We start from the raw sequence: 17,942 nt of genomic DNA, 5'->3' as shown, positions 1-17,942 counted from the left end.
TGTTGGTCATCCCAGTCTGTCTCTACCTACCAGTGTTGGTCATCCCAGTCTGTCTCTACCTACCAGTGTTGGTCATCCCAGTCTGTCTCTACCTACCAGTGTTGGTCATCCCAGTCTGTCTCTACCTACCAGTGTTGGTCATCCCAGTCTGTCTCTACCTACCAGTGTTGGTCATCCCAGTCTGTCTCTACCTACCAGTGTTGGTCATCCCAGTCTGTTTCTACCTACCAGTGTTGGTCATCCCAGTCTGTTTCTGCCTACCAGTGTTGGTCATCCCAGTCTGTCTCTACCTACCAGTGTTGGTCATCCCAGTCTGTCTCTACCTACCAGTGTTGTTCATCCCAGTCTGTCTCTACCTACCAGTGTTGGTCATCCCAGTCTGTCTCTACCTACCAGTGTTGGTCATCCCAGTCTGTCTCTACCTACCAGTGTTGGTCATCCCAGTCTGTCTCTACCTACCAGTGTTGGTCATCCCAGTCTGTCTCTACCTACCAGTGTTGGTCATCCCAGTCTGTCTCTACCTACCAGTGTTGGTCATCCCAGTCTGTCTCTACCTACCAGTGTTGGTCATCCCAGTCTGTCTCTACCTACCAGTGTTGGTCATCCCAGTCTGTCTCTACCTACCAGTGTTGGTCATCCCAGTCTGTCTCTACCTACCAGTGTTGGTCATCCCAGTCTGTCTCTACCTACCAGTGTTGGTCATCCCAGTCTGTCTCTACCTACCAGTGTTGGTCATCCCAGTCTGTCTCTACCTACCAGTGTTGGTCATCCCAGTCTCTCTACCTACCAGTGTTGGTCATCCCAGTCTCTCTGCCTACCAGTGTTGGTCATCCCAGTCTGTCTCTATCTACCAGTGTTGGTCATCCCAGTCTGTCTCTGCCTACCAGTGTTGGTCATCCCAGTCTGTCTCTACCTACCAGTGTTGGTCATCCCAGTCTGTCTCTACCTACCAGTGTTGGTCATCCCAGTCTGTCTCTACCTACCAGTGTTGGTCATCCCAGTCTCTCTGCCTACCAGTGTTGGTCATCTCAGTCTGTCTCTACCTACCAGTGTTGGTCATCCCAGTCTGTCTCTACCTACCAGTGTTGGTCATCCCAGTCTCTCTGCCTACCAGTGTTGGTCATCTCAGCCTGTCTCTACCTACCAGTGTTGGTCATCTCAGTCTGTCTCTACCTACCAGTGTTGGTCATCCCAGTCTCTCTCTACCTACCAGTGTTGGTCATCTCAGTCTGTCTCTACCTACCAGTGTTGGTCATCCCAGTCTGTCTCTACCTACCAGTGTTGGTCATCCCAGTCTCTCTCTACCTACCAGTGTTGGTCATCCCAGTCTCTCTACCTACCAGTGAGAAGACAAGTCTGTTTTCCAGTCAGCCTCATCCTAATCTCTCGTGGACAGACTACATAACATAAATGGTAGCTGGCACCAGATTTTCCTTCTGGGTTTGCCGAGCTTAGCCTCATCCTTATCCCTAAGGCCTTGTAACTAATACTTGGTCGGTAACAGTGCTTCAGTGAGTCCTTGTCCCAGGGTTTGAGGACAGATAGTGATCTGATTGGTCAGTCTGTTATCTGTTAGTCTCTGACTGAAGAGGCAGTACAGAGCAGGGTACAGGGTACTGTGAAATCATCCATCCACCCCAGCACTGAGCCTCTGCCTGCTTCCACAGGAAATACTGTATGCTGACGTGTGTGTGTGTGTGTGTGTGTGCATCTCTCTGTGTCTACCTGTCTCTCTAGCGAGCATTAGCATTATACAGTATAGGATATGTATGACAGCCAGCGACTACAGGGGGGGAGGGAGGGGGGGTCACAGTGGTACAGTCCAGCAGGGTCAGTAGTAGTCTTCATAGTTCTTAGGGTTGAGGCAGTAGAGGATCCCCCCACCGAAGGAGAAAATGGTAGCGCCCCAGGCCAGGCCGTAACCCCAGTTGAACTCGTGGTATATGCTCATGCTGATGGTCTCAGTGAACTTGATGGGGTAGAGGACCAGACTGCAGCCCTGCAACACCACTGCAGCAGAGGGAAACAGAGGACATCTCATACACATACTGGAAATTGAAGAGGGAGAGATATATGCATATTACGTATGAATTAACTGTCTAACAAGGAATATGATATCAGAAGATAGAGACAAATAATTGTGTGTGTGTGCCAGGCCATTTAAGATCTTGAATACAAGACATGCGTCAGTGTACTGCACAAGATGTTCCCAACTCAGGGGCTCATGCTTTCTGAGGATGTAACAGTGATGATGGCTATTGGGCTTCCTATCAAGCACTTTGAGAGCCTGTTTGTAGATAGGAATTGTACATTGTACAGCAATGTTGTGTGTGTGTGTGTGTGAGTGTGTGTGTGTTCACCTGCAGCGAACAGCATGACAGCGACAGGTCTGTTGAAGCGTCTCCGAGAGCCGATACACACTGACACCAGGACCACCAGGAAGGAGAGCAGGACCAGAGCAGCTCCACCTAGCAACAAGGACAGGGTGGCGATCTGCCAGTCTAGAAGAGAGAGAATACATATATAGTTAAGGAAAGAGGTAGAGGAAGGAAAAGAGAGGGGAGGAGCACATGAGAGATAAGGAGGGAGAAGGGGATGGGAGACAGAGAGGGAAGGAGAGATAGAGGACAGAGAGGGACGGAGAGATAGAGGACAGAGGGGGAGGAGAGATAGAGGACAGGGAGGGAAGGAGAGATAGAGGACAGAGAGGGAAGGAGAGATAGAGGACAGAGAGGGAAGGAGAGATAGAGGACTGAGAGGGAAGGAGAGATAGAGGACAGAGAGGGGAGGAGAGATAGAGGACAGAGAGGGAAGGAGAGATAGAGGACAGAGAGAGAAGGAGAGATAGAGGACAGAGAGGGAAGGATAGATAGAGGACAGAGAGGGAAGGAGAGATAGAGGACAGAGAGGGGAGGAGAGATAGAGGACAGAGAGGGGAGGAGAGATAGAGGACAGAGAGGGAAGGAGAGATAGAGGACAGAGAGGGAAGGAGAGATAGAGGACAGAGAGGGAAGGAGAGATAGAGGACAGAGAGGGAAGGAGAGATAGAGGACAGAGAGGGAAGGAGAGATAGAGGACAGAGAGGGAAGGAGAGATAGAGGACAGAGAGGGAAGGAGAGCTAGAGGACCGAGAGGGAAGGAGAGATAGAGGACCGAGAGGGAAGGAGAGATAGAGGACAGAGAGGAGGGGAGAGATAGAGGACAGAGAGGGAAGGAGAGATAGAGGACAGAGAGGAGGGGAGAGATAGAGGACAGAGAGGGAAGGAGAGATAGAGGACAGAGAGGGAAGGAGAGATAGAGGACAGAGAGGAGGGGAGAGATAGAGGACAGAGAGGGAAGGAGAGATAGAGGACAGAGAGGGAAGGAGAGATAGAGGACAGAGAGGGGAGGAGAGATAGAGGACAGAGAGGGGAGGAGAGATAGAGGACAGAGAGGGAAGGAGAGATAGAGGACAGAGAGGGAAGAAGAGATAGAGGACAGAGAGGGAAGGAGAGATAGAGGACAGAGAGGGAAGGAGAGATAGAGGACAGAGAGGGAAGGAGAGATAGAGGACAGAGAGGGAAGGAGAGATAAAGGACATAGAGGGAAGGAGAGATAGAGGACAGAGGGCAGGAGAGATAGAGGACAGAGAGGGACGGAGAGATAGAGGACAGAGAGGGAAGGAGAGATAGAGGACAGAGAGGGAAGGAGAGATAGAGGACAGAGAGGGAAGGAGAGATAGAGGACAGAGAGGGAAGGAGAGATAGAGGACAGAGAGGGGAGGAGAGATAGAGGACCGAGAGGGAAGGAGAGATAGAGGACAGAGAGGAGGGGAGAGATAGAGGACAGAGAGGGAAGGAGAGATAGAGGACAGAGAGGGAAGGAGAGATAGAGGACAGAGAGGGAAGGAGAGATAGAGGACAGAGAGGGAAGGAGAGATAGAGGACAGAGAGGGAAGGAGAGATAGAGGACAGAGAGGGAAGGAGAGATAGAGGACAGAGAGGGAAGGAGAGATAGAGGACAGAGAGGGAAGGAGAGATAGAGGACAGAGAGGGGAGGAGAGATAGAGGACAGAGAGGAGGGGAGAGAGAGGACAGAGAGGGAAGGAGAGATAGAGGACAGAGAGGGAAGGAGAGATAGAGGACAGAGAGGAGGGGAGAGATAGAGGACAGAGAGGGAAGGAGAGATAGAGGACAGAGAGGAGGGGAGAGATAGAGGACAGAGAGGGAAGGAGAGATAGAGGACAGAGAGGGAAGGAGAGATAGAAGACAGAGAGGGAAGGAGAGATAGAGGACAGAGAGGAGGGGATATCAGGTGGTATAAACAAGGGGGAGCAAACAGCAAGTTGTCAGACGGAAATGGAGCGAGGGGGGAGAGAGGGGGGAGAGAGGGAACAGCAAGAGAGAGAGAAAGGGGGGAGAGAGAAAGGGAGAAAGGGGGGGAGAGAGAAAGGGAGAGAGGGGGAGAGAGGAGGGAGAGAGAGAGACAGAGAAAGAGGGGGAGGGAGAGAGCGAATGAGGGGGAGGGGGAGAGAGAAAGAGGGTGAGGGAGAGTGAAAGAGGGGAAGAGAGAGAAGGAGAGAGAAAGAGGGGGAGAGAGAAGGAGAGAGAAAGAGGGGGAGAGAGTGAGGGAGAGAGAAAGAGGGGGAGAGAGAAAGGGAGAGGGAGAAAGAGGGGGAGAGAGAGAGAGAGAGAAAGAAGGGGAGAGAGAGAAAGAGGGGGAGAGAGAGGGAGAGGAGGAGAGAGAAAGGGAGAGAGGGGGGAGAGAGAGAGAGAGAAAGAAGGGGAGAGAGAGAGAAAGAGGGGGAGAGAGAGGGAGAGGAGGAGAGAGAACGGGAGAGAGGGGGGAGAGAGAGAAAGAGGGGGGAGAGAGAGAAAGAGGGGGAGAGAGAGAGAGAGAAAGAGGAGGAGAGAGAGAGAAAGAGGGGGAGAGAGAGGGAGAGGAGGAGAGAGAGAAAGGGGGGTCAGATAGAGACGCTGACCCGCATCTCACTGACACACATCGTTGACTAAAGAGCATTGTTGGCATGTTATCAAAATCAATCAACCCCACTAACAACATACAGGCAAGGCAACATCTACACCCCACCCACAACCCCAACCCCACCAACATCTATACCCCACCCACAACCCCAACCCCACCAACATCTACACCCCACCCACAACCCCAACATCTACACCCCACCCACATCCCCAACCCCACCAACATCTATACCCCACCCACAACAACATCTACACCCCAACCACAACCCCAACCCCACCCACAACTACACCCCACCAGCAACTACACCCCACCAACAACTATAACCCCACCCACAACCACAACAACCTCACCCACAACCACAACTCCACCAACAACCACAACCCCACCACAACCACAACCCCACCCACAACGACAACCACAACCCCACCCACAATCACAACCCCACCAACAACTACACCCCACCATCTACTACACCCCACCAACTACAACCCCACCCACAACTACAACCCTACCAACAACCACAACCCCACCAACAACTACACCCCACCAACAACTACAACCCCACCCACAACCCCACCAACAACTACACCCCACCCACAACTACAACCCTACCAACAACCACAACCCCACCAACAACTACACCCCACCAACAACTACAACCCCACCCACAACCCCACCAACAACAAACCCCACCCACAACTACAACCCCACCCACAACCACAACCCTACCAACTACCACAACCCCACCAACAATTATAACCCCACCAACAACCACACCCCACCCACAACTACACCCCACCAACAACTATAACCCCACCAACAACCACAACCCCACCCACAACTACAACCCCACCCACAACTACAACCCTACCAACTACCACAACCCCACCCACAACTACACCCCACCAACAACTATAACCCCACCAACAACCACAACCCCACCCACAACTACAACCCCACCCACAACCACAAACCTACCAACTACCACAACCCCACCCACAACTACAACCCCACCAACCCCACCCACAAATACAACCCCACCCACAACCACAACCCTACCAACTACCCCAACTCTACCAACAACTACAACCCCATCAACTACACCCCACCAACAACTACAACCCCACCCATAACTACACCCCACCAACAACCCCACCCACAACCACACCAACAACTACAACCCCACCAACAACTACAACCCCACCCATAACTACACCCCACCAACAACCCCAACCCCACCAACAGCCACAACCCACAATCCTTACCCCACCCACAACAGCAACCCCACCAACAACTACAACCCCACCCACAACTACAACCCCACCCACAACTACAACCCCAACCCCACCAACAACTACAACCACAACCACACCCACAACTACAACCCCACCCACAACAACAACCCCACCAACAACTACATTCCCACCCACAACCCCACCAACAACTACAACCCCACCCACAACCCCAACAACTACAACCCCACCCACAACTACAACACCACCCACAACCCCAAATCCCACCCACAACCCAACCCACAACCCATCTACAACCACACCAACAACTACAACCCCCCCCCCCACCCCCACCCCACCCCACCAACCACAACCCCACCCCCACCCCCACTCTCACCTCCACTCACAACCACAACCCCACCTACAACCCCTACCTCACCCTACCAACCACAACCCCACCCCAACCCCACCTACAACCCCCACCCCACCCCACCAACCACAACCCCACACCCACTCACAACCTCACCCACAACCCCAACCCAACTCACAACCCAACCCACCACACCACCCCCACAAAATAAATAGAAGAAGGGACTAGAAAACCCTTCAGTCAGTAATAAATGTTGGTTTAGTGAGAGGTCCAGCAGCAGCTGTGTACAGTAGTTATGGTAGACACTGTGGTCAGGTAAGGACAGGAAATAGAGACGATCAATCTGTTACAAACGGCTGGCTGGGTTATCTCCTGGCCAATCATGGTGACTGGCTAGATTCTGTGAAGAGGAGGATGGAGAGGAGGCTGGAGGAGAGGAGAGGAGGATGGGGGAGAGGAGGATGGGGAAGAGGAGGCTGGAGGAGAGGAGGGGAGGATGGGGGAGAGGAGGATGGGGAGAGGAGAGGAGGATGGGGGAGAGAAGGCTGGAGGAGAGGAGGGGAGGATGGGGGAGAGGAGGATGGGGAAGAGGAGGCTGGAGGAGAGGAGGGGAGGATGGGGGAGAGGAGGATGGGGAGAGGAGAGGAGGATGGGGGAGAGGAGGCTGGAGGAGAGGAGGATGGGGAAGAGGAGGATGGGGAAGAGGAGAGAGGAGGAGGATGGGGGAAAGGAGAGGGGAGGAGGATGGAGGACAGGAGAGGAGAAAGGAGGAGAGGAGAGAAGAAAGGAGGAGAAAGGAGGAGAGGAGAAAGGAGGAGAAAGGAGGAGAAAGGAGGAGAAAGGAGGAGAGGAGAAAGGAGGAGAATACACTTAAAGATCTACAGGAGGAAAGCATGTACAGTTGTTCCAGCGATGTGAGTGAAAAACAACAAGAACTCAGGACATCATGATGAAACCTGAAGAAACATCTGAAGTGTTGTGGGTGTCTACCTTCCCTGCCCAGGAGATCCCCTCTTCTCAGTCAGACTGGTTTACACCAGATGAAGAGGGCCATTTCCCACACTAACTGTACCCTGTCCGTATGCATTAACCAGAGGCTGGATCCAAAATGGCACACTATTCCCTTTATAGTGCACTACTTTTTACCAGGGCCCATAGGGTATCCCATAGGACCCTGGTCAAAGGGAACAGTGTGCCATTTGGGATGCCCTCAGAGAGGAGTAGCCTGACGTTGGAGGGGGTTATGTTTCATTCATGTTTCAGCTGTAGTCACAGTGTTCTCACGGTCACTGCTCTCAGCCAATCAGAAGACACAGCCAGGGAGTCAGCCTGGTTATAAAGAGGACCACGTGGTTGTGTTATGGTCAGACCGTATGGTCAGTTGAGGAGTGAACCACGGTCACTGCTCTCAGCCAATCAGAAGACACAGCCAGGGAGTCAGCCTGGTTATAAAGAGGACCACGTGGTTGTGTTATGGTTGGACCGTATGGTCAGTTGAGGAGTGAACCACGGTCACTGCTCTCAGCCTATCAGAAGACATGGTTATTTCCAGAACCGGGGCTGAGGGAGTCATGCTGGTTAGATGGACTGTGTTTGTGTAGTGGTCCGACTGTATGGTCAGAGAGGGAGTGGACCAGTGGCAGGCAAGGACACTAGGTAGGGAGAATGGTTACAAGAGAGGGAGGGGGAGGGGGTGAGAGGGAGTGGACTAGTGGTGGACAAGGACACTAGGTAGGGAGAATGGTTACAAGAGGGGGAGGGGGAGAGAGGGAGTGGACCAGTAGTGGACAAGGACACTAGGCAGGGAGAATGGTTACAAGAGGGGGAGGGGGAGAGACCACTGAGGTCTTCATGTAGTTGGTTGGTACCAAGAACTACAGACAGTAACATGTGTATTGTGGTTCCACTTTAAAGAACTACAGACAGTAACATGTGTATTGGTTCCACTTTAAAGAACTACAGACACTAACATGTGTAGTGGTTCCACTTTAAAGAACTACAGACAGTAACATGTGTATTGTGGTTCCACTTTAAAGAACTACAGACACTAACATGTATCGTGGTTCCACTTTAAAGAACTACAGACAGTAACATGTGTATTGTGGTTCCACTTTAAAGAACTACAGACACTAACATGTATCGTGGTTCCACTTTAAAGAACTACAGACACTAACATGTGTAATGGTTCCCACTTTAAAGAACTACAGACAGTAACATGTGTAATGGTTCCCACTTTAAAGAACTACAGACAGTAACATGTGTAGTGGTTCCACTTTAAAGAACTACAGACACTAACATGTATCGTGGTTCCCACTTTAAAGAACTACAGACACTAACATGTGTAGTGGTTCCCACTTTAAAGAACTACAGACACTAACATGTATTGTGGTTCCACTTTAAAGAACTACAGACAGTAACATGTGTAGTGGTTCCACTTTAAAGAACTACAGACACTAACATGTGTAGTGGTTCCACTTTAAAGAACTACAGACACTAACATGTGTAATGGTTCCCACTTTAAAGAACTACAGACAGTAACATGTGTAGTGGTTCCACTTTAAAGAACTACAGACAGTAACATGTGTAGTGGTTCCCACTTTAAAGAACTACAGACAGTAACATGTGTAGTGGTTCCACTTTAAAGAACTACAGACACTAACATGAACAAAACCATTTAGACGATGGACTCAAAATGACTCTGAAGAGCCATGTGAAAGAAGCTCACTGAGATTCTTATTTTCAATGACAGTCTAGGAACAGTGGGTTAACTGGTCTAGGAACAGTGGGTTAACTGCCTGTTCAGGGGCAGAACGACAGATTTGTACCTAGTCAGCTCGGGGATTTGAACTTGCAACCTTTCAGCTGCTAGTCCAACGCTCTAACCACTAGGCTAGGCCCTTTCACACCTCAGTGGGACTTATTTAAAGGAAGGAATGTGTAGCAGCATGTGACTGCCTGGATTAGAGGCCTGGACATGTTTCTCATCACTCAGTTTAGTTATTAGAGGTTCTGACTGGTCACTTCTTACAGGGATTCACCTTTCACTGCAGTGGGCTAAACCAGGGTCACACAGACTGGTTCTTGGTCGTCTTAAACTAATCTACTTTGTAACAACAGTATCCACCTCACACACATGGTTATGGGTTTAACAACAGTATCCACCTCACACACATGGTTATAGGCTTAACAACAGTATCCACAGTTATTAGAGGTTCTGACTGGTCACTTCTTACAGGGATTCACCTTTCACTGCAGTGGGCTAAACCAGGGTCACACAGACTGGTTCTTGGTCGTCTTAAACTAATCTACTTTGTAACAACAGTATCCACCTCACACACCTGGTTATGGGTTTAACAACAGTATCCACCTCACACACATGGTTATGGGTTTAACAACAGTATCCACCTCACACACATGGTTATAGGCTTAACAACAGTATCCACCTCACACACATGGTTATGGGTTTAACAACAGTATCCACCTCACACACATGGTTATGGGTTTAACAACAGTATCCACCTCACACACATGGTTATGGGCTTAACAACAGTATCCACCTCACACACATAGTTATGGGTTTAACAACAGTATCCACCTCACACACATGGTTATGGGTTTAACAACAGTATCCATCTCACACACATGGTTATGGGTTTAACAACAGTATCCACCTCACACACATGGTTATGGGTTTAACAACAGTATCCACCTCACACACATGGTTATGGGTTTAACAACAGTATCCACCTCACACACATGGTTATGGGTTTAACAACAGTATCCACCTCACACACATGGTTATGGGTTTAACAACAGTATCCACCTCACACACATGGTTATGGGTTTAACAACAGTATCCACCTCACACACATGGTTGTGGGTTTAACAACAGTATCCACCTCACACACATGGTTATGGGTTTAACAACAGTATCCACCTCACACACATGGTTATGGGTTTAACAACAGTATCCATCTCACACACATGGTTATGGGTTTAACAACAGTATCCATCTCACACACATGGTTATGGGTTTAACAACAGTATCCATCTCACACACATGGTTATGGGTTTAACAACAGAAGACACCTCACACACATGGTTATGGGATTAACAACAGAAGACACCTCACACACATGGTTATGGGTTTAACAACAGAAGACACCTCACACACATGGTTATGGGTTTAACAACAGAAGACACCTCACACACATGGTTATGGGTTTAACAACAGTATCCACCTCACACACATGGTTATGGGCTTAATGACAGAAGACACCTCACACACATGGTTATGGGTTTAACAACAGAAGACACCTCACACACATGGTTATGGGCTTAACAACAGAAGACACCTCACACACATGGTTATGGGTTTAACAACAGTATCCACCTCACACACATGGTTATGGGCTTAACAACAGTATCCACCTCACACACATGGTTATGGGTTTAACAACAGTATCCATCTCACACACATGGTTATGGGTTTAACAACAGTATCCACCTCACACACATGGTTATGGGCTTAACAACAGTATCCACCTCACACACATGGTTATGGGTTTAACAACAGTATCCCTCACACACATGGTTATGGGTTTAACAACAGTATCCACCTCACACACATGGTTGTGGGTTTAACAAAAGTATCCACCTCACACACATGGTTATGGGTTTAACAACAGTATCCACCTCACACACATGGTTGTGGGTTTAACAACAGTATCCACCTCACACACATGGTTATGGGTTTAACAACAGTATCCACCTCACACACATGGTTATGGGTTTAACAACAGTATCCATCTCACACACATGGTTATGGGTTTAACAACAGAAGACACCTCACACACATGGTTATGGGCTTAACAACAGAAGACACCTCACACACATGGTTATGGGTTTAACAACAGAAGACACCTCACACACATGGTTATGGGTTTAACAACAGAAGACACCTCACACACATGGTTATGGGTTTAACAACAGTATCCACCTCACACACATGGTTATGGGCTTAACAACAGAAGACACCTCACACACATGGTTATGGGTTTAACAACAGTATCCATCTCACACACATGGTTATGGGTTTAACAACAGAAGACACCTCACACACATGGTTATGGGCTTAACAACAGAAGACACCTCACACACATGGTTATGGGTTTAACAACAGTATCCACCTCACACACATGGTTATGGGTTTAACAACAGTATCCATCTCACACACATGGTTATGGGTTTAACAACAGTATCCACCTCACACACATGGTTATGGGTTTAACAACAGTATCCATCTCACACACATGGTTATGGGTTTAACAACAGTATCCACCTCACACACATGGTTATGGGTTTAACAACAGTATCCACCTCACACACATGGTTATGGGTTTAACAACAGAAGACACCTGTATCATGTCACATATAGAGTTGAAAATGTATTACATTTTGATTTTGCATTCTAATATTACACTTTATATACATTTGACATGAAAAAAAGTGTATTAATTATGAAATTATGAATAACATTCCCCCCATGAGGCCACTAGAGGGCGATTTGGTCATTTGACTACAGGAAAGGTATTAAAGATTATCCATACATTGCGTCTTAAATTGCCTGTAGTTTTGCACACATCCATGTGTGTGTGTGTGTGTGTGTGTGTGTGTGTGTGTGTGTGTGTGTGTGTGTGTGTGTGTGTGCAACATGCGTGTTTGTCCATGTGTGTGTGTCCATGTGTGTGTGTCCATGTGTGTGTATGTCCATGTGTGTGTGTGTGTGTGTGTGTGTGTGTGTGTGTGTGTGTGTGTGTATGTTCATGTGTGTGTGTGTGTGTGTGTGTGTGTTCATGTGTGTGTGTGTGTGTGTGTGTGTGTGTGTGTGTGTGTGTGTGTGTGTGTGTGTGTGTGTGTGTGTGTGTGTATGTCCATGTGTGTGTGTGTGTGTGTGTATGTCTCTACGTCTCCATAGTCCCTAACTCCATTAATGTCAGCAGGAACATTATATCAAACTCATTCCACAGAGGGCCGTCTGTATTAAGGTCACTAACTAGTAAAAAACTCCCCTCACCTAATTGTGTATGTCTTAATTGAAAGGAAAAACCAAAAACCTGCAGACACTCAGCCCTCCATGGAATGAGTTTGACTCTCCTGTCCTCGGGGGTCCTTCTCTGACTGTGGCTGTGGGATGCAAACCATCACCATATTGTTTTACAGTGTTCATTCAGAGGCCACAAATAGACCAGAACATTCTGAGGAGAGGAGAGGAGAGGAGAGGAGAGGAGAGGAGAGGAGAGGAGAGGAGAGGAGAGGTGCAAAGAGAAGAGGATATTAGTCTGCCCTGATCCCAATCTGCCTGTCCTTAAAGAGAGCTAGGTATCCTTACCACACGGAGCGACCGACCCCGACCGCACCGCAGCGAATCATGTCTGACATGAAATATTCACCAGTGTGAAGAAAGTTTGAAAAAATAGGTCAGTCAAACTAGCCAGGCTCTTTAAACACATCCTGACATAGGAGAGGAATGATCCTGTCCTCCATTGAGGAAGGAGGGATGGAGGGAGGGAGGGAGGGAGGGAGGGAGGGAGGGAGGGAGGGAGGGAGGGAGGGAGGGAGGGAGGGAGGGAGGGAGGGAGGGAGGGAGGGAGGGAGGGAGGGATAGAGGGAAGGAAGAGGGAATGAGGGATGGAGGAAAGGAGGGAGGGATAGAGGGAAGGAGGGATGGAGGAAAGGAGGGAGGGATAGAGGGAAGGAGGGATGGAGGAGGGAGGGAGGAAAGGAGGGAGGGAAGGAGAGATGGAGGGACAAAGGAGGGAAGAAGGGATGGAGGAGGGAGGGAAGGAGAGATGGAGGGACAAAGGAGAGAAGGATAGAGGGAAGGAGGGATGGAGGAAAGGAGGGATGGAGGAGGGAGGAAAGGAGAGATGGAGGGACAAAGGAGGGAGGGAAGGATAGAGGGGGATAAAACAGCAGCAGCACATCACTGTGGATTGGTCATGCATTAACTGGAGAGTTTGGTGTGTGTGTGTGTGTGTGTGTGTGTGTGTGTGTGTGTGTGTGTGCTGGAGTTGGACTAGCACTGAATCAGATAGTGAGATCCACAGAAGAGATAGAGAGCTGTCATTAAACTATTAGAATTTTAATTGAATTTCTAAGTGGCAGAATCGTCATTACAGAAACCCCCTCTGGTCAAAACATGGGATAAACTCTCTCTCTCTACAAAATGGTCTCTTACGGTTTCCACTGACTGATTTGTCTGAAACACACAAACACACCCTGTAGAGGGAGGGAGACAGAGAGAGAGAGAGAAATGGGGGAGAGAGAGAGATGGGGAAGAGAGAGGTGGGGGCGAGAAAGAGAGCGAGAGAGACAGAGAGATGGGGAGATGGAGAGGCAGAGAGACAGACAGATGGGGAGATGGAGAGGCAGAGAGACAGAGAGATATGGAGAGGGAGAGAGACAGAGAGATGGGGAGATGGAGAGGGAGAGAGACAGACAGATGGGGAGATGGAGAGGGAGAGAGACAGACAGATGGGGAGATGGAGAGGCAGAGAGACAGAGAGATATGGAGAGGGTGAGGGAGAGAGACAGAGAGATGGGGAGATGGAGAGACAGAGAGATATGGAGAGGGAGAGGGAGAGAGACAGAGAGATGGGGAGATGGAGAGGCAGAGAGACAGAGAGACAGAGAGATATGGAGAGGGAGAGGGAGAGAGACAGACAGATGGGGAGATGGAGAGGCAGAGAGACAGAGAGATATGGAGAGGGAGAGGGAGAGAGACAGACAGATGGGGAGATGGAGATGGAGAGAGACAGAGAGATGGGGAGATGGAGATGGAGAGGGAGAGAGACAGAGAGATAGGGAGATGGAGAGGGAGAGAGACAGAGATGGGGAGATGGAGAGGGAGAGAGACAGACAGATGGGGAGATGGAGAGGGAGAGAGACAGACAGATGGGGAGATGGAGAGGCAGAGAGACAGAGAGATATGGAGAGGGTGAGGGAGAGAGACAGAGAGATGGGGAGATGGAGAGACAGAGAGATATGGAGAGGGAGAGGGAGAGAGACAGAGAGATGGGGAGATGGAGAGGCAGAGAGACAGAGAGATATGGAGAGGGAGAGGGAGAGAGAGAGACAGATGGGGAGATGGAGAGGCAGAGAGACAGAGAGATATGGAGATGGAGAGGGAGAGAGACAGACAGATGGGGAGATGGAGATGGAGAGAGACAGAGAGATGGGGAGATGGAGATGGAGAGGGAGAGAGACAGAGAGATGGGGAGATGGAGAGGGAGAGAGACAGACAGATGGGGAGATGGAGAGGGAGAGAGACAGACAGATGGGGAGATGGAGAGGGAGAGAGACAGACAGATGGGGAGATGGAGAGGGAGAGAGACAGACAGATGGGGAGATGGAGATGGAGAGGGAGAGAGACAGACAGATGGGGAGATGGAGATGGAGAGGGAGAGAGACAGACAGATGGGGAGATGGAGAGGCCTGCCACAGGCCACAGCTGGATGAGTCCAGGCTGCACTTTCAGTGGATGAGAAGAATTTTGAAACATCATATACTGTCAAGAACATCAACATATTCATTTAGAGCCGAGACTGAAAATATAATATATGGCACTCAACAAATGTAAAGTACACCAGATAACAACATAAAACAACTGCAGAAACTGAATAAAATCTAGATCAACTATTTATACAAAATGTCTGAGAAATGGAGACAAATGTGAAAAGAGGAAATGTATAATTGTGAAAGTGACCTGACAGGACTCTGTGCTCAGAAGAGGGGTTCAGTCAGGCCCTTCACAGCCCTCTGGGAAAAAGGAGACCCCATCAGATCCAAACCAAGTGTGTGAATGTAGCACCCAGTTGCCCTAGTAACTAATCTCCAGGCATTTGCCCCACTGGGAATTTGCAGCTCAAAGTTATGCTGCCTGCTGTCTGAAAGAGGGCAAACGTGGGAATTCAACAAAGACTCATTTCTAGAAACCAAAAGCGGAACGAAAAAGCCCCAGCTGGATTGGTGAGCTGGCGTGGAAAAAATCCCACGCTTCCCAAAGCTCATCTCCAATGAGCAAATAAGGTTCCCGCTCCCCAAAGAGTTCCTCCACGTGTCATCTAGTCGTTCTGGAACAGTCCATATTCTAGTTTTAGATGATAAACGGATTCGTAAAGCTCAACTGTTTCACCAGAGGTGAATTTGCCAGCCAGGCACAGGGATGGGACATGGCTTAGGCAAGAAAAATACACATTTTAGAGTAAATATTTGAGGTCTGTCTGATCGAGATGCTCTGCTTTTTTAACACCACATTCAACCAAACAAGTCCTGCTCTGGTTTGATCTGGACTACGGCCTGGTTATCTAGTCAGGAGCTGCAAGGAAGGACATAGGAGAGATGTAAAGAAGGACATAGGAGAGATGTAAAGAAGGACATAGGAGAGATGTAAAGAAGGACATAGGAGAGATGTAAAGAAGGACATAGGAGAGATGTAAAGAAGGACATAGGAGAGATGTAAAGGACATAGGAGAGATGTAAATAAGGACATAGGAGAGATGTAAAGGACATAGGAGAGATGTAAAGGACATAGGAGAGATGTAAAGAAGGACATAGGAGAGATGTAAAGGACATAGGAGAGATGTAAAGAAGGACATAGGAGAGATGTAAAGAAGGACATAGGAGAGATGTAAAGGACATAGGAGAGATGTAAAGAAGGACATAGGAGAGATGTAAAGAAGGACATAGGAGAGCTGTAAAGAAGGACATAGGAGAGCTGCAGCTGGCCCAGAACAGAGCAGCACATCTTGCCCGTCACAGTAAACAGAAGGCTAATATCAACAAGATGCATTCCAGTCTCACTTGGCTTAAAGTAGAAGAAAGACTGACTGTGTCACTTCTTATTTTTATGAGAAATATTACTGTGATGAAAATACCAAATTGTCTGTATCATCAAATAACATGCCCCACCAGACAGTATTGTATAGATCCATGGTTACATGGAACCCCCCTCCATCAAAAATGGACCAAGCAAAACATCTTTAAAACAACACCTCACAACACAACGCCCCTCCCCTACCTGACCTAAATAATTGGTCTATGTAAAATCATATGGTTGTCCTGAGTGGTTTACAGCACAGGTCCTTGTGTATTTCTACATTGATTTTAAACGGATGTCTGTCCCCGAGCTGCTCTGGTCTGTTTGGAGCCCAGGAAGAGTAGCTGATCCAAATCAAATCCTAAAATGAGCCTGTCTGCTTAGTAAATAAAAGCACAAACATAGACTGTCTTCGACATAAAGAGAAGCAGCCGTTCTGTGTGGACCCGCCAGGGAGCGGAGAGGTGCTTGTGGAAATCAGCGTCAAACTAATGACGGAGGGACGGAGAAGAAAGGAGCACCGGGCAGTCAGAGAGAGAGAGACTCCCACAAGAGATGCTTTGTCATGGCGACAGGACTTAACTGAATCTCCGTAAAGGCACAACTTACTGCACCTATGCAGACTATACACCAGCCTCTCAATTCCCTCTTTAGAGCATCAATATTATCATAGGTTAGACTATGTATGAATGGAAACCAATAACCACAAACAATGCAAGGTGAATCCTGCGCTATAATTAGTTGGTTAGGCTACAGATGACGGCCGCGCCACTGGTTCTCACCCACCTGCCTCCAGCGTGCTGTTGCACTGCCAGATCTCAGACGACGCTGCTTTCCAGCACGCCTCCCACAGTGAGAAGCAGTACTGGTCGTCGGCGGTCACCCATGCCGGGCTCATCACGGCTCCAACGTCTAAACACAGCGCCAGGAACACGCACACCAGTCCCACCAACTTCAAAGGCGTCAGCGCCGAGACGCGCACCTCCTCTGTCTCGCTAACAGACGAAGACATTGTTGCAGGTTTCCGCTGACTGGGAGACTCGCCAGGGCGTTATGCTGCTGTCTGATATCGCGTTGTGGCTTCTAGAATTCCCCCAATGATCCGTGTTTACATGTAGAATCTAAAGGAGTCACTGGAGATGAGAGAGTCTGGGCTCCCACCGCTACCGCTCTGCCGCTGCGCTGTAGCTGATGATGATGATGATGCCAGTGCAGCGCACCGGCGCTTCCGTTCCAGTAGTGACGTAATGACATCGCTGCCTGAAAATTCTCTCCAAGATACACCGGGTCTTCAGGGTCTTTTTGAGTCTCTCTCTCCACAAATCGCTGGTCTTACATTAGAAAGTGAAAGCTGGCAAGGGAAATCTATGTGAGTGTCTCTGCATCAGTGATAGTGACAGTGTGATTGCAATTACTCCATTGACAGGCCAGAGACTGAAGACTGCTGACTCCATTGTTTTTAGCCAGGGGAGAAAAGTCATTGCTTCAGCATTAAGAC

General features: G+C 49.0%; 1 protein-coding gene across 1 annotated transcript; it reads right to left on the bottom strand.

The window, feature by feature from the left end:
* Positions 1-1,831: 1,831 nt before the first annotated feature.
* Positions 1,832-17,456, bottom strand: LOC139402491 (transmembrane protein 47-like). The gene is made up of 3 exons (XM_071146459.1): positions 17,231-17,456; positions 2,361-2,501; positions 1,832-2,010 (listed from the first exon to the last, which is right to left on the bottom strand). Exons 1-3 carry the CDS (start codon positions 17,454-17,456, stop codon positions 1,832-1,834), a joined length of 546 nt encoding a protein of 181 aa, XP_071002560.1.
* Between the last annotated feature and the right edge of the window lie 486 nt (positions 17,457-17,942).

Source organism: Oncorhynchus clarkii, unplaced genomic scaffold (genome assembly GCF_045791955.1).
Source record: "Oncorhynchus clarkii lewisi isolate Uvic-CL-2024 unplaced genomic scaffold, UVic_Ocla_1.0 unplaced_contig_8876_pilon_pilon, whole genome shotgun sequence".
In the NCBI taxonomy this organism is placed as follows: Eukaryota; Metazoa; Chordata; class Actinopteri; order Salmoniformes; family Salmonidae; genus Oncorhynchus; species Oncorhynchus clarkii.
This window is presented reverse-complemented; position numbering and strand designations above follow the sequence as displayed.